Here is an 18,358-nt window from a genome sequence, read left to right on the forward strand (position 1 = left end):
ATAAGGGTGATGATGATAATGATGATGTTGATGGTAGTGGTTCCAGTGATCACCACTACTACTGCTACTGAGATGGAGCCAAACATTTCATTGTTTTAGTGATTCTTTCTTGGTTAAAGTAGTAAACTGACTTGTTTACAGTTCAGTACTTAATTTAGTTTCTGTTGGGCCTTAGACTTTTGTTAAACATTAGTTTTAACATAATTTTTAGAAAGTTTTTAAAATTTTTTAAATGGAATGATTTGTATTGAGTGAAAGCTAGTTATAATTCCTAAAAGTAAAACAGAAAAGAAGTGAAGGACTGAGTCTGTCCTCCTTATTGACTTTGAAATACAATCTAGTTTGACATTAATCTATCTGGTAGCTTTAGTTTAACCTAACGTCACAGATAAAATCCTATAATAGTTTTTCTTAATGCAAAATAAACTGCCTTCTGAGCAGAACTGAGAATAAAAGCTATTACCCAGTCACTCAGCAGGGGGTGCCTCGTATTCACTGGGCCCACAATAGAGGATTTAAAGCAGGTTTGATAGACTTCCCCGATTCTGTTTTTCTTTCTATAGTTTAAGAAATAGCTGTTAATAGTTACTTGAGGTTTTCTTATAAAGACAAGGACAAAATTCATTCATTCATGTTTAAGATACCAACCCAAACATAATACTTAAAGCAAATGCTGTTCTAAACCAAATGTCCTAACTCACTCAGTGAAAACTATTCTGAGATTTTGAAAATAGATTGGTGTTATCTTTTATGTTAGTTAGCTTGACGTTTTAAAACTATTTTGATTATATATAAGGGCTGTTGTTCATAAGTTTTTCTACTTCTAAATACTAGTCATTGGACTAACATGTCTGAAGGTTGAGGTGTTTAGTTCTATACTGTTGGTAAGTTAGAGTACCATTTTCCACTGACACTTCTCTATGACAGTTAAATTCTATGCACACTGTTATAAATTGCTGGAATGAATAGCAGAGCGATTCTGTTTGTCTCCAGGCAAGAAGAAAGAAACCCCTTTGGTGTTCCCTCTATCCCTACCTCCTATCTGAAGACTCCTAGCTCAAGATTATCTTCAAATCTAAACCACATTATTAAGTAACAATATTTCCACATTATTATTTATCAAAGACATATGTAACTGACTGTATACAAGGAATGCATCCCAGTAATTCCTATTATGTGATGAACAGCCAATCAGGTCTTCTGATCATTATGAAGTAACCATTATCACCATATTGAATGATTTAATTTCAATGAAAATCAAAGAAACTTGATGCTTTAATGAGTCCTAGCTAAATCTGTACCCTTCCCACCTCTATCTAGGCCAAGCTTGTCCAACCCATGGCCCACGGCCCACCTGTGGCCCAGGATGGCTTTGAATGTGGCCCAACATAAATTCATAAACTTTCTTAAATAACATGAGATTTTTTTTTTTTTTTTGCCGTTTTTTAAGGTCATCAGCTGTCATTACTGTTAGTGTATTTTATGGGTGGCCTAAGACAACTCTTCTTCTTCCAGTGTGGCCCGGAGAAGCCAAAAGATTGGATACCCCGATCTAGACCATTGTGAAAAATGCCTTACCTCAGAACCTGCTTACAGTTTATTTCTGGCCACTCTGTTGCTGTCCCAATTGTAATTCATTTTGTCCCCACAAATGAATACATCTCCAGTACAAGTCTCTCTGAATACATCTTTTTATTTTCAAATGGACATAGAATTACATGGAGCAGAGGATTTTTAAGTGAAGTTGAAACCAGAGACAAAGAGCAGAACCTATGCCTAATTATACTGTAATAAATTTTGCTTGGTCCAGGTGAAGGGATTGTTTAACCGAGGCATCATTATTTTAATATTCGGGAAACTAAAATGCCAAGTAGCATGGGGCTAAGGAAGACAGGCAGTTTGAGCACAAATTCTTATTATGGTGTTTATCAAGTGATTCAAAAATAACCTCTGATGTCACCATATTGAAAATCAAACTGTCCAAAAAATGCTTTAATAGTACTTTAAAGTGTTCATATTGTTATATAGAAGTCACTGACAAATTATTCTCCATTTTTATTAAGAATGGGGAAATTAGATAAAGGTTTTGCAGAAGAGGTTTTTGTTAGGGAAAATTCCTTAATAGATTGGATTTTTGTTAATGAAGCTACATTAGCAAAGGGGTTGCCTGTTACCTTCCTCTGGTATTTTTAATGGTGAAAATATTTGTACTATAGACAATGTAACTTGATGCATGTCTTTTATAGGAAGGTCACATTATTTAATAAACCTACAGCAAAGTGGCATTTAACAATTTTAGGAAGAAAGAATACTGCATATGCTGGTCAAGAGAGAAGCCCTACTGAGGCAGAGACCACACCTAGCTATGAAGAGGTGGAGCTGATCTGCTGTGTAGTATTATTAACACCTCATATTCTTGTTCACACAAACTAGGCACAACAGGTGGATGCCTTCTTTTTCACATAATACAAGGAATATACCATACTTCTCAGAAAGGGCTGTCAAAAGGGAACTTTGCAACATGGGTTCTCTTTTCAGTTTTGCCGCTAATACTACGACCCTTTATGTCACAGAGCTCCTCTTAACTTTTATTCCTTCATTTAAGATTGAGGAATTAAAGTTGGTTGTTCTGAAGGCAGTTCCAGCCAGAGATTTTATAATGTCTGATTTTTTGGTATTTGTTATTTTGTTTTGCTTTTACCTTGATAAACCTGTATCACCATTTTAGAGTGATCCAACAAAAGAGCCAAACTGTGGGATCTACTGTCATTATTATAGGCCCTCCTTTGATAAAAGGAGACCTTTGTAATGTATTTTATTAATATGGAAAGTTGCCTAAAGGTGTGTGCGAGAGAGAGAGAGAGAGAATTTGCCCTGTTATGAAATTATACACTGGTTTCTTGAAAAGAACATTTGACTGGTAAATGTTTATCTAGGTCTCTAATCATTCATTAATAACTGGAGCTGCTCAAGAACTGGATACAACAAGAAAATGTCTGTGCTCACAGATCCTGTTCTCACATATCTCCAGTTATCTTCATTTCAAGCTTTGTTTCTTTTGTCAATATTTTAATATGAAAAGTATTTCCAGATTTTATTTGGTTTTTGTTCCTCTGAAGAAAATTGAATAGGGCCATTAACATGTTAGTTGCTTCTGCTTGCTGGATAGCTTTTCTTTAAATGAACTTTTTGACTATATATATATATATAAATAAAATATGTGAAATATGTATGTATTTCAATTAATAAGATTTATATATAGAATCATCTTCTGTTACATAGAATTTTTTTTCACTGTTACCAGAAAACCTCATTGAAGATATGGGAAAGGCATAGTCTTAGTATTGTCGTAACTTAAGGAAGAATGGCAAGTGCTCAATACAGATATTAACTAAGGTTCACATCAAGATAAACTCCCGTCAAGATCAGTCCGTGAACTCTTGTTTTTAAATTGGTTTACTTTAGGGTCAGAACATTCTACTTTCCTCTAAATATAAACTATATTCCCAGGAAATAAGTAGTTATTGCATATTCATATGATGTATATCTTTGGAAACCTTTAGCCATTTATGTGAAGAAATTTAATAGTTTGAAAACTCAAAATATAGTATGCTTTCAGTTTTCATTAGCTAATGGCATATTTGTTTTAGAAAGAACAATTGTTGCTCTTAATGCCTGTTCTTTGTACTTGCAGCACAAAACGCATATCCCTTGTTTGACTTCTAATCCTGATTTCAAGAGCTATCAGGCCAAGAGTTATTTCATGGATAATAGTGCATTTACTTACATAGATATTTGTCACTTACTGTGCATTGAACTTAATACCTCCAATCCTTCAACCCTAAAACCTCATGTTTCGGCTGATAAAATTGCTCTTTTCTATGAGTAAATGATATATAAATAATAATAATAAATGTGAATGATAAAACTTTTCTATGATGTACATTGTTGCACTTAGTGGGAAGATTGTTCAGGGACTTTCCTTTTGAAAGATTTAATTAAACTTTAGGAATATAAAATGAGAAAATGTTACTGTTTTGCTTATAATTCAGTTAGTGGTGTGTACTTTTCTGAAATCATCTGCTTTAGTAGATAGTTTAGCTGGATTATATCTAGTAGGCTACATAAAGTGAGTAAAGCTACAGTTTGAAAACAGCATTATGATTTCTGTATTATGAAATAATAGTGTTTGCTATTTTTCAGGAAAGCTTTACTTACCTTATTATGTATTTCTCTCATTGTGAAAATGTGAGGGGGCTGGGCACAGTGGCTCATGCCTGTAATCCCAGCACTTTGGGAGACCAAGGCAGGAGGACTGCTTGAGCCCAGCTGTTCAGGACAATCCTGGGCAACAGAGTGAGACCCCATCTCCACAAAAAATTTTTTAAATTAGCCAGGTGTAGTGGTGCACACCTGTACCTGGGAGGCTGAGACAGGAGGATCACGTGAGCTCAAGAGGTCAAGGCTGCAGTGAACTATGATCACGCCACTGCATTTCAGCCTGGGCGACAGAGCAAAACCCTATCTCAGAAAAAAAGAAAATGTGAGGGATCTAGATGTCATGATTAATATTTAATATGGTTTAATATACCTTGATTTTATTAACATTAGAGACTATCACATTTATAGTAGCTGTCTAAACCAAATTTTGGGGGAAAAATAGACCAGTCCGGTTCTGCTCTATATATCAGCTCTTACATGTCATCCAGGTAAGATTTTGGAATGTGATTTCAAGTAACAAAGATATATGTAAATTATTGTCACAAATTTTAATCAATATAAAAATTAGTTCAATAAAAAGGAATTTAGTTGTTAAATAAATGGTATATATTTGAACATAATTAACTAGGGAATATCTTCCCATAGCACTGTTTACTTCCAAACTGTCATGGCCATTTTCTCATTCACATTCCCACTCTAGTGTAAGTGGTGTAAGGACAGTGGTGGCTATGTCTTCACAACATCATTTTTCCAGTGCTTACCATGTTGTTTGGCAGACAGTGAGCACTATGTTTTTGAATCATTTAATTTATGAATGAATTATCTGTGCAGTTTTAAAATGTACTACCTCAAATGTGAGGTTATGTGTTGCTCCTCTTAGCTTTTCATAAGCCTAGAATAATATTGTGCTTGATGATTCAGAGTTAGAGTCTAAGGTGGACTGAATTAGAGCCATTCTTTATTATGAAAAGTTCTGTAAGGATCTTAGAGTGTTTAGAGAAAGGCACTTATACAGATTTCAAAGAAACTTTATTACTCATATTGCCATGAATAAGTAGTTTTCTAGGCTTACATATCAAGAGAGCTGCAGTTGGGAGTAAGACTCTTGGTCTCTACTATTTCCCTGCCTAGTGCCCAATCCACTGTTCAAGCCTGGTAACTATGAGACCATTTTTCTTTCTCTTATCAGTGCCTTATTACAGCCTGTGTGCTTGAACACCACAGAATCAGGTGCTTGTTGAAATATTTCACGTCTTGAACATGAAAAATTGCCACTGATATTGTGATGTTGATGGATATTTTTAATTCTCTCTTTTTCTTTATAGATAGTCATATATATAGCCAATGATGGCCACATACTGAGTTGCATCTAATAATCTAATAGTTGTTGAATGGATGAGTTACTGAATGAGTTACTGAATGGTTTATAGAATGAATATTGAGATAATGTTTTCTCATTAAAGGCACAAAAGTTTCCTTCACATCTCTTCTGTAAAATTAACAAAGAAAGTAGAAAGTCTTTACTAGAACTGCCTTCTTCATTTGGAGTGAGCACAGTTTTGTTCATGTTCAAATGATTATTTTGTGAGACTGAAGAAAGACCACTTCATTTGTAACTCTGATACTCTGACGATGTTTCTTATTTTGTAAAATAGAGAATGTTTAGATTTTATTTAAATAAAACTATTAATTTTCCTACAAAGACTAAGAGTTGGCTTGCTGAATTTATTTTCAAACAGTATTTTTAAAAGGGTGTTCAGTAGATAAAAATCTGTGGAGGTGATTTTGTTTATTAAAATAAATATCTGGAGTCAGTGAGTACCACTCTTGGGCCTTGTGTTAACCTCAAGAGTACTGTATAGTAATTAGTAACTACTAATATTTATGTCAGCAGTGCTGAGAGCCCCTCACTGGTAGGAATACTTTATTCTGGAGAACAGTTAGATTTGAACTTGGGCTTCAAAAAGGAACGGCAAAACACTCTCAACTTAAAAGTGATCTGCACTTTGCATCGCAGATGCTGCTGAAGCATCAGATTCTTCAGTGTAAAAGTGTGGTTTCAACTGAAGGATAGGGACCTATGTAGCCCCCCTTTTCCCATTTAGTATTCAAATGAGTGCGGTCTCCGGACTTTTACAAAATAATTTCTTCGCGGATCTCCCGGTGCCAGGTTCTGCCTCCGCAAGTACTAGGGATCCCTTCCGATTTTGAAGTAGTCGGCCGGGTTTCCGCGGTCTTTGAACCCGAGCTGCCCCTCTCCGCAGTCGCCAGACTCGGCCTGCTTTGCGCTGATGTCACCACAAGCTGTTGCATTGCAGCCTCTCGGCTTCGAGGTACCTCCCACTGAAACCGCTCGCCGACTCCCGGGAAGAAGCGAAGAGTCAGAGGAAAGATGACTGCGAAGTTAAGTCACGGGAGGGCGTAGCACCGAAGTGGTAAAGAGCTGCGGCTCCGGAACGCCCGGCAGGCCCAGGGACGCAGCAGATGGTGTCTGAAGAGAGAGGGCGTTGCTGCAAGAGCCCTGGCTGGAGAGGATGCCTGCCCGGCACCGTGCTGCCCTGAAGAGCCGCGGACAGCGCCGGAGCTCCCTTGCGGAGTTCTCTTTCTGCTGCCTCCACCGCCGCCGTCTCTCTCTAGTCCCAGCTGAAATGAAGGCCACACTGTGGCCACAGAACTTGGTTCAGTTTCAAAAGCTAGTGTAGTCCCTGGGTTTTCTGCTGAATGTGAATTACGCTGCCTGTGCCTTAGAGGAAGCCGCGGAGCTCTTCGTTGCTGCAATTGCCTCAGGTGGAATAAGCCTTCCTAAGGAGGACCAGATAAGAATCTTTGGAAATGGCTTTTTTTTTTTTTTTTTTTGAAGCTTAATAGTACACCATACTTTCTGTTTACTTTAAACGGTTGCTGGATTGTACTGCCCTGAGTGTCTAAATGTCTGGTGTTTTTTTTCTTCCTTTGAATAGTTCTGAATAGCATTGAAGAAGCTTAAAACAGGAAGAAAACCTGCCTTTTCAATCAAGTTTATTTATAGCTACTCCCCACTCCAAAAAAAAAAAGTAAAAGAAAAATGTAACTTTCTCATAACGTTAGACTTATTTTTCTCTGAAGATTTGTTCTTTGCCTTGATGTGAACAATACCAGGTCCCTATGTTTGTCTTTTAAATTTCTGGAGCATGGTTTATTTACTAGAATGGTGGAGTTCTGCAAGCCATCTTTAAGTGGATTACAGTTAACCAGAGCTCTGCCGAAATTAACATTCAGCCTGTTAAAATGCTTGCTCATTTGGAAATTTTAATCTGGAAATATCAGACTAAAAAGGGAAATGGACTGACAATGGAATGTTCTGAGTGTTTGAGCCACTGTTAAGTGTGTGTTTGTTTGTTTTCTGTGTTTTGGAGTGTGTGAACGGGAACTTTGGGAGCTGGGAAAGGTGGACAAAGGAGATTTTTTGTTCTCTGTTATTGATGCACTTTATTGTTTAGAATCATCCTAAAGTCAACCAGGTAAAAGGATAATTGCATTTTTACTGATGCACTGCTGATGACCTTAAACACCTCATGTATTATGACATATATTATTTGAGCATGTGTCTTTATGCTGAAGACACGTCATAGCTCTGTTCAGAAGTACACTTTCTTGAAAGATGCTTTATCTTATTTCTTATTATCTGTGTCAAGAGCTGCAATATTTGTTTTAACTATCTGCAAAATGGGGAAGCCACTCAGCAGACCAGACTGTTTACGTCAGAATCCTCCATGTGTAGGGAAGGGTGAAGAAGAGGAGGACCTAAATATCGAAGACTGTTACGTCCCACAGCGGTCAATCTATGATACTGTTAGACTAAATGAACAGATAGACTCTGGTTCAAAAGGTAGTCTATCTTCCAGGCATTTTACAGATCGAACTTTACCCTACAGTCACAGAACACTGGATGTTAGTTCTTTATGCTCTAATGGTGCCCTTACTTCTTCCAGTGTATTTGAGCTGAGAGGTCGGGAAGCTAACAAACTAGATGAAAAGATGATCTTTGATGCACTCAAACTAAATAGTGATATCATTCGAACCACAGGATTACCTAAAGCCAAATCTCATGCAGAAAAGAAAGAGCATAGACGGTCATGGCGAATGTTTGTCCCGACCAATTTTATGGATTATGCAAACAAAAGTGAAAGCTCTTTTGTTGAACCTACTGATATGTCAGATGCTGTTACCAAGGCCAGCAAGTGCAGATGGGGTACTAATTCTCTCACTTCGGAGGAGGATGACTCTGGTTTATGTAGCCCTCCAGCAGAGAGGGAAGAAAAACAGGGCATTTTAACTGGAGACCAGTCACGAATTAGAAGTTTGTCTTCTGCTGAAGATATTCATGTAACAGACCAGTACAGACCATTTTTTTCTGTTAATTCCATTAGCGAACAGAAAATCCCACTGCTTTCATGTCAAAGTGCCCACCCTGATGAAAATTTCAAAATGATTTTTCATGATGTTTCTCCACTAGAGGAAGCAAAACGTGTAAATGGTCAAAGGGAAATCCACGATGAAAATTGTTGCCTGCGGAATAATTTGAAAGAGAGCCCTGTGAAGTGTGACCCATTAATTATGCCAAGAAATAGAGAAAATGAACATATTTTTAACCTTGCAGAAGAGGACAAAACATACGGACCAGGAGAATCCCAGATTACAGCACAAAGTAGGGAACTCTTAAAGGATTCCCCTCAAGATTTAGATCTCTCTCACACAGATCTAGGGGAGAGTGATGTAGATTGTGGTAGCACCAACGTAGTAGAAAATGTGACACTTTTGACACAATATGATTCAGGAGAATGTAATATTGCATCTAAAGAGGAAGTGGAGGCTCCTCTTTCTGCCCAGGAGAGCGAAATGCTATATAAGAAGTACTCCCTGAAATTCGTACCAGCAAGAAAGAAAGCAGCACCCAGAAAAACAGGGACCCAGGCAGGAATACTGGACACTGTCTGCAATGGCTTTCAGTTGGTTCAGGTAATTCATGGAAATATGAAACTCTGCAGTGTCAAAAGTTTGTGGTTCCGCTAAAAGTTTGTGGTTCTATTTCAGAGTGGTCACTAGTGTTTCTAATAATAATCAAATCCACACTGTTGTTTTGGGGGTTTGACTAGCACCCTGCAAGATGCCACATATTGATAAATTGATCATTATAACAAATTAATAGGGACTGTTTTGGAGAAGAATTGTTATTCCCAGCTGTTCAGGGTCCTGTTATTGATTGTGCAGAAGGTGACCATTCCCCTTCATTTAGAAGGCCTCCACTGTGAATATGTTAATGTTAGGCTTTTATACAAATTGTGGTAAAGACACTGCCATTTAAGGACCATTATATTGGATTTATTAAGTTTGAACCGGCTTAGTCATGAAGGTACAAACAGTATCATATTGTTATGGTCTGCAAAGTACTCTATCCACATTAAGGACCTTTTTTAATACGTTGAAAAATTTCTCTCAGGAGCTCTGCATATGAGAGTAGTGTTAGTATGCTGTACTTTGCAGGCATTATAACTCCCAGCTTTTTGTGAGTGGTGAATGAGATAAGAAAGTAAAGGGTGCAGGCTTGTAATAAGTAGAGGTTGTTTGTCAAGCCTGTAATTTTTTTCTTCCCACTCAGATTGAAGTTCAGCTATTTTGGTACTTTTACTAAACTCTTCTGGTAAACTTTGCCTCAGAGGTTATTTTATTTTATTTTAAACTTCTCTTCATGCTTGTGTGCTATGGGTTAGATTAGGGGGAAAGTCTCTCTTCATAAGTATTTTGTTAACATTGACAGATGAGGAACTTAGACAATATCAAAACAGTTCCTCTTCTCAGTCTGTGAAATAATTGTTCTTGTTAGTTATGCCCTTTTCTTAGGCATGCAGTAGATGGCATGCTAATTTAAAAGCTTAGCAAATTAACTTTTTACTGTAAAGGATATTTCAGTTTATTTGTGGAAAACAGTTTAAATCTTAGGGGAGTATATACACTTTAGTAGTTATCTTTTTAAATTCTTTGTATATTTTTGGTGGCACTTTAGAAAATTATCAGATTTACCTAGATCTGCTCTGATATATACCCCTGAAATTAATTTAAAACCAAGATCAGAGGTTAAGGCAATTTAATAGAACATTATTAGTACCCTTTTGTCCTGAAAACTATATAAGAGGGAAAATAAAACGTTTCCTTGAATCTTTATTTACAAGTTCCTGGAATTTAAAAGGTAGCAGTTTTTGTACACCCCCACCGCCCCCCATCCCCACTAAGTAGTAAAACATATCCAAAGCTATTAGTCCTAGAAGTTATAACTTAGAAAGTGGTATGGAAATGAAATTGAATTATAATGCCAAATTCTATCTTTAACACTTTGTTGCCAAGTTTCTGTTTACATATTTGATAAATTTTACCTTTTTGCAAAATTATGGAGACTTCCTAAGTTTTTCCTCAATGATTTGGGTGAATCTTATAATTTATTTGATTATGTGTAATTGATTTTTAAATATTTATTATTGTTATATGTAAACTGCCAGTATGGAAATTGTCTATGTGTATATTCTGTGGAAAAGGCAGTTTGAGTTTTTAGCTATGAGGAGATTTTAGAGAAAATGATCATTAATTTGTTTGCTGTTCTCTAATTTACTCATATATACAGTAACACAGGAGTATCCTGTATGCTAGGCCTTAGACCAGAGTCTGGAGGATTTGTCTCCTGCAGCCTCTACATCTTTCAAAGTTATTTTTCATACTCTGTCTGTAATTGTTTTCTTAAGTGCTATTTTAATATGTGCCTTTATTCTGTTTCCATGTATTATGATGAACTGTCCAATCATTGGTATACTTATATAGTGCCCTTCAGGATAATGACTCAGAATCTCAAACTATGTTTTACCTTAATATCTATGTGAAACTTTCCTTCCTTAGTTCCAATAATTTATTTTCCTCATGGCATCCTCCAAGCCCTATATTAAAAACATGTTATCTATGAAAGAGTTGGCTCACACCTGTAATCCCAGCACTTTGCAAGGCTGAGGTAAGGAGATTGCTTGAGCCCAGGAGTTTGAAACCAGCCTGGACCACATAATGGGACCCTGTCTCTACCAAAAAAAAAATTCTTTTTATTAGCTGGGCATGGTGACATGCACCTGTGGTCCCAGCTACTGGGGAGGCTAAGGTAGGAGGATGGCTTGAGCCTGGGAGACAGAGGTTGTAGTGAGCTGTGATTGTGCCACTGCCTTCCAGCATGGGTGACAGAGTGAGGCCCTGTCTCAAAAAAATAATAATAATATTGATGTATCTACTCCCAGTATTATCTGTTAAGGGGTTGATGTCATCCACCTAAGATAGAAATATAAATTTCTATACTGATATTAATTTGGCAAATAAATATTGGGTACATATTACATGGTAGGTACCTTGGTAGGCCCAGGTCATAGAACTACTGTAAGGAAAACAGAAATTTCTGCTTTCATGGCACTTGTATTTTAATCTAGCACATTAAATCCTTTGCCAGTCAGAGGCAACTGGGGAACCATAAGTTGGATGGGATAGACAATAAGAGAGAGATTGCTAGGAAACGACTGTCAGTGCAGGTATGGGTGACAGTGACCACAGAGTATCCAGAGTTGCTGTGCTAGTGAGGTGTGTGATCAGATCCATGGGGTGAGGTCATTGCATTTCTTAAGAGTCCATTGGCAATTTCGTAGACATTGAGGAGGCTATTTGTGTAGGGATCCATACTATTGCAGCACATGCCTATGTATTTTTCATTTTCCTATCTCTATATTTTGGCCCTCCTGCCAAGCCATGTTTTGGCCACTTGGCTCACCTCATCCTGTCCCTGATTTTCCATTTCCAATGTGTGTCTCAAGCTTCAGTTGCCAGCTAGCAGCAGCCATTCTTAGGAGAGCCTATTAGGATTGCCTTGCCCATGAAGGCTCATTTTTTATTTATTTTATGTTTTTGCTCTTTAGCATTTTCTGTAAATCTTTTTCTACAGTTAAACTGGGAAAATAGAAACATTCTCATCCTATGATAAGTAATAAAGAGAGGAGACATGTACTGTCTTCTTGGTTTTATAAGTAACTTGATTAAGTGTACTCAGAACATCATTCTTTAGTATTCTCAAATGCTTTTGATGTGCTATTAATTTATATTTAGTTTCTTTCTGTTCTTCAGAAGGTAGCTATGACCTATGGCTAGACAATAAAAATTACCTTTACCTCTGTGATAATTGATAGTTTCCACAACCTGATGCCTAAAGAAATGCTTATTATATATTTGGTGGTTGATAAGTAATATAACTCATATAATTATGACTCTTTTAACTGCAGGTATTCCAGAAAGAAGAGATTGAACCCTTGCAAGGTAAACAGCAAGATGTAAACTGGTTAGGTCAAGGCCTTATTCAGAGTGCTGCCAAAAGCACTAGCACTCAGGGCTTGGAGCATGACCTGGATGATGTCAATGCACGGTGGAAGACTCTCAATAAGAAGGTAATTTTCTCACCCCCTTCATTGCTATTTTTGCTGATGATTATTCATGAGCATTTGTTGTGACCATGAATCATATTTATGGTAACCAAACTTTTCTAAATATGTCTATTGTCTTATATTACTGTAAACTGGGTGGCCCAAACTCAGATGCCTACTGGAGCTAGGTAGGGAATCTAAATGAAAGGAAGCAAACTGGGTAAGACAGAGCCTCTCCCTGCTGTTATCTCGCCTTTAATCAAGACATGGTCACAGTTAGAACAGTGCAGGTATGATGGGCACATGCATCTGTAAGGGTACAAGTCACTGCTTAGTTCCAGAAGATCATTGACATGTAGGGACGTAGGCCCACTGTTGCCAGATATTCTATTTACTTTCAAAATAACCTGGAAATCTCACTTTCTATGTGACACCTTCCTATTTTCAAATATCAGCAACTAATTTCACACTGTGCAAACAAAGCTATATCTTTATGTCATTCCTGGACTAAGTCCTGCCACCCTCACTATAGACCATCAACCCCCAATTACTTGTAAGATGTAGATCCAACCTTTTTCTAAATTCCCATGAGAGAAACCACTAGAAATAATGCTCTGATATCTTAGGGAAATAACGCTGACCATACGACGGCAGGCAGCTCTTATGCGACATAAATTATCAGAAAATTATTATGGGATGGCAGTGCATATCTGGTTGTGGCAGTGGTGGTTATTCTTGTTGTTTTCTTTCCATTGAAGTCTTAAGCAGGTGCCAGGTCTTGAAACTATATTATTCATTCTTTAAAGTCTGATACATATTGTAGTGCACCTTAAACACAGTTGGAATGCTGTGTCAGGTGTAAATATAATCCATAGCACTTACAATATCTTGCCAGCTACTTTATTCAGTCCAAAAGGAAAATATCTGTGAGACAAGCAATACGATATCTCCATGTAGGACACAGAGACTCCATTTGCTAGAAGACAAAGGGCCTGGTTGGTTGAAAAAAGACTCCAGAGCTTGGAACTAGCAGAACTTAATTGGATACTTTTGTTATTCTTGCCTAGCAAAATACAATTCTGATTCTCTCTGCTATAATAGTTCCATTTATTCTTAGTCTTTTAAAAATCGTTATCTCTGATATTTATCAGAAGGAAATAAAATGCGATATTGATAAAAATGACTAATGTGTTGTTTCTTACGATAACTCCAAAATATTTGAATCATTCATTGCTAATCATAAACGTGTTAGACAATTCAAAAATCTCCAAGATTGAGTGCTTTCCATTGACTGTTTGTGATGGTGACCTTATTTTCACGCCTACTTGCTTAAAGTTTGTCTCCTTTTCACTTATATCCTGCCCACTAACGATGCTTTGGGTAAATTTTAAGTGAAAAGAAAAAGAAAATTTGCGAACACATGGGAAAATAAGCATGTAAAGTAGTGATCTGTGCTCAGATTGCATTATTTTGTGAAACAAATAAATTAAGTGTAAACAATTGGCACTTTGCAGGTGGCTCAGCGAGCAGCCCAGCTGCAGGAGGCCTTGCTGCACTGTGGGAGATTCCAGGATGCCCTGGAGTCCCTGCTTAGCTGGATGGTGGACACTGAGGAGCTTGTGGCCAATCAGAAGCCCCCATCGGCCGAGTTCAAAGTGGTAAAGGCCCAGATACAAGAACAAAAGGTAAGTTAGTCATGCTTTTGTGTTGTATTTCATATTAAATCTTAATAACAAGAGAAAAAATACTCCTTGTGACTCTTTTAATTAATGGGATAACCTAGTTAACCCGTTATTGCTGCTGTAGACATTATTTTATTAGTCATTCAACAAATATTTGTTGAACATCTACCATGGGCCAGGCCTTGTTCCAGATGCTGGGAATATATCCCTGAATAAAAAAGATGAAAATTTCTCATTGAGTTCGAAACCAAGTGGGAAGGGGGTGGCAGGACTGAGAGACAATAAGTAAAGTAAATAAATGAATGGTGATAAGTTAGCAAGTGATGAATAAAGCAGAGACTGGGGAGAGGCATCAGGAAGTAATAGAGCAAAGATGAGGGACCCAAAGCGCTTGAATGGAGGAAGGGTGTGTGTGTAATTTTAAATAGGGTCATCAAGGAAGGCCTCACTGACAAGATGGCATTTGTATGGAAATATCATTGTTCCCTTACATATTAGGTTGATCCCTATGAAATTGTCTTTTTATATATTAAATATTCAAAGTTTCTTTTGGTTCAACCTATTACTAAAGAGACAAATATTTGATTCATATATGCTGAGGAATGTGCCATTGTGTCTTTTGACACTACTAAAATGGGGCCAATTTGGGAAAATAGGGTCTTCAGAGGGATGATATGTACCTGAGAGTGACCACACGATAGTTTCTGTGCCCCTGATGGCAATGGTCAGGTATGAAGCATTTAATACTACTTTGAGTAGTAGTCAGCCAGCCATGACTTGAAATGACATGTGGGAAGGATCCTAGAGCATGGCGTCCTGGTAAGGTTGCTCCCCTCTGAAACTTTAAAAAAAAGTGGGTGGATTATGTTAATTACTTTAATTTAAAACTTAAAGACATTTTTTAAATTTTTACATTTTTAAAAAATTTATAAAAAAGATACATTTTAAATGTCTCTTTCTGTGCCTGGCTTATTTCATTTGGCATGGCTAATAATAATGTACTGTATATTTCAAAGTTGCTAAAAGAATAGATTTTAAAGGTCCTCACCACAAAAAAATGGTGAGTAGGTGAGGTGATGGATATGTCAATCAGATTGATTTAATCATTCCACAGTGTATACATATATCAGAGTATCAAATTGCACCCCATAAATTCAATTATTATTCATCAATTAAAAATGGAAAAAACAAAAATTCCACATTTACCCTCAATTTCTTTTTTGTATTTAAGACTTACTGTTTAATTTCTACATTTAATACTGTCTCCCTAAAAGTTTTTGAAAACTTCAGCATATTGGGAAACTATACCAATTAGAAATAGATTTAGAGGTAAGGATTAAGGAAACATAACTGGAAACACATTGCATTTGTGTGATTTTTGCATAATACAGTGTCTACCATTCACAATTTAAAGTTAACTCCCAGAGTCATGATGCTTAGCCGACAAAACTTATTAATTGATTTTGCTTTTTTAATTGCTAGAAGCTTTGTTACTAAAATGTATCAAAGTAATTAGTTCTTGCTGCCAGAGCACCTGTTGTACTTTGATTATATCATGACTTTAGTGTATAAAAACCTGTGCCAACAGTTTGTATGTCTTACCCTTCTCTTTAAACAAGTTCCTCTTACCTTCTGCCTTGGTGGTCTTGATCTCAAAATACTCTGTTCGCTTTTTACTTCTGGGTAACTGTCAAATCTTTAATCCTTAATTATCAGTCAGGATCATTAAGGAAGCAGTGAAGCATACTGTTTTGTACACTTAGGCCTTCCTCATTGCTGGCAGCACAGTGCCTGTGCACAGCAGTTGCTCATGAGCTATTTGTTTGATTAGATTAGAGCAAGGTAAAAGGCTTCTTATAGCAAACATTTCATTTCAGGTACTTTGAAATGTTTACTTAGAATCAAATTGAATTTTTTTTCTGGTGCTAAATCCTGAAATATTAGTCTTATTTAGCCAGCCTTGGAGATTTCTGACATCGTCTGCCCTCTCTTCCTGTTGGCAATGATGTGTAAAAGCTGTTTCAGTTTGCAGCCTCACACAGATTTTAGGAGCCAGTTCCACCTGGTAAAAGGAGCCAAGAGTCTCTCGTTTTGTTTTACCCTTGTTAACTTGTGAACTTGGGCTGAGTCTTAACTTCCTTGTGTATAATGGATTGTTTAACTTGGGAAAGGGTTTTGAAAGCAGTAAAGATTTATAGGAACCTTTTGTATCTTGACAGGGCAGATAGTTGTTGAATGTTTAAGGCATTCTTATTTCATTACAAAAATGGAGATTTTGCACTTTTTTCATGATTCATTGGAGTTATCCTAAACAGCACCTTCTACCATATTATTCTATATTAAAAAATTAATAATGAGTTTAGTGGCCTTACCAATATTAGTTTTGTCTACTATGAGAAGCCCCTGCCACGGTGTCTGACCCAATAGTAATAAATCATTAGACAAATGAATTACCTTTAAAATCCCACTTTTCACATCCTTTCATATGTGCATACATACAAAATACATTTTCGTCATATTTCCGAGGTACTTAGAATACGTTTTACTTTATATTCATATAATTATTCCCTTGCTTTTTTATATTTAATGTTTTGTCTCAAGCTTCTTCAAAGATTGTTGGATGACCGCAAATCTACGGTGGAGGTAATCAAACGAGAAGGAGAAAAAATTGCTACAACAGCAGAGCCTGCAGATAAAGTGAAAATTTTGAAACAGCTCAGTCTCTTGGATAGTAGATGGGAGGCACTGCTTAATAAAGCTGAAACAAGGTAACTTATATACTTCCACTTCTTTTGAAAGAGTAGCAGTGGCCTCTGTCTACAAAACTGACATTTTGTATTTCGGTAATACTTTTCTTCAAATCATGATTTTCCTGTGTTTATCATGTATGTGAACAGAGATAGCAAAGATTGTAGTGCCTCTTTCCTCATTCCTCTAATGGTAATGGCTTGTCACCTCTATGTTCCAACTTTTTATGAAAAGCATTTCCCTTGGGGGTGGTTAATTCATTTGTTTATTACATAGTTACTTCCTGCTTACCATGCATCAGGCACAGAGTTAGGTCTTGTGTTATAGGGATGAGCTGGGCAGATCATCTCTGCCATCAGATAGGGTACAGTCTAAGAGGGTTTATAGTCATTGAGAAGTAATGATAAATGTGATGTCTCAAAGTAGAAATACAGGTTGCTATAGGAGCATATGACAGGAATAACCTAACCTAGGGGCAGGGAAATGACAGTTAAGCTAAGTTTTAGAGGGGAATGGGAGCTAAGAAACAAAGAAGGTAGAAGGGTGCTCTAACTTCATGAAGGCTAGGAACCCTAGAGCCTGGCTCCACTGGGTGTTTGTTCTCAACAATTTTATTCCAGAACCCCAACCCATATTTCAGTATCTGCATTGATGCCACATTGACTAACCATAGTAGTAGCTACATTGAAGAGTCGTCACCTAGGCTGGTTGGGTTGAAGATAGATAAAAATAGAGGAATCACTGACTTGAATGAGTATGTTACATAAATTCCCACCTTCTTTGGAACCAGAATAGTAAAGAGAAGGATTTGTCTAAACTTCAAATACACAGTATAACTAATTATAGTTTCAGGGCCATAGAATGAAGTGCTCCCTAAAAGGTGAAAAATCTCATGTTGTCTTTTGATACGTGTCAACAGATTAACCATTCTGTGTAGTGCCCTGGGAGCTGTGCCCTGGCTGCCATGGGAGATACTCTCAGTAATATTAAAATAATAAATGAGTGAATGTCTAGATCTCTGCTTTGTTATCATAAATAGTCTTCTTTTCCTAAAACTTTCTTCACAGAGATATTAAATTGAAGGATATTGGTAATAGTTATGATTCATGCCCAGATTTATTGTGGACAGTTTAAATCATAGTAAGTGAAATCCCATCACAGAATAGTTATTTCCACTGATTTTAGATGATTGGATATTTGAATTTAGTAAAAAAGGTCATAGATAGTGATAATCCA

The 18,358-nt window shown here is 36.9% G+C and overlaps 1 protein-coding gene across 4 annotated transcripts in view; it reads left to right on the forward strand.

The window, feature by feature from the left end:
• Positions 1–18,358, forward strand: part of DST (dystonin) — a 496,305-nt gene that overhangs the window by 405,450 nt on the left and 72,497 nt on the right. For all 4 annotated transcript variants that reach the window (XM_011960180.1, XM_011960181.1, XM_011960182.1 and 1 more), the window contains 3 exons: positions 12,555–12,716; positions 14,207–14,377; positions 16,976–17,142. In XM_011960180.1, coding sequence (XP_011815570.1) covers positions 12,555–12,716; positions 14,207–14,377; positions 16,976–17,142 — 500 coding nt within the window. The remainder of the gene's footprint in view (positions 1–12,554; positions 12,717–14,206; positions 14,378–16,975; positions 17,143–18,358) is intronic.

This window comes from Colobus angolensis, unplaced genomic scaffold (assembly GCF_000951035.1).
Source record: "Colobus angolensis palliatus isolate OR3802 unplaced genomic scaffold, Cang.pa_1.0 Scaffold51, whole genome shotgun sequence".
In the NCBI taxonomy this organism is placed as follows: Eukaryota; Metazoa; Chordata; class Mammalia; order Primates; family Cercopithecidae; genus Colobus; species Colobus angolensis.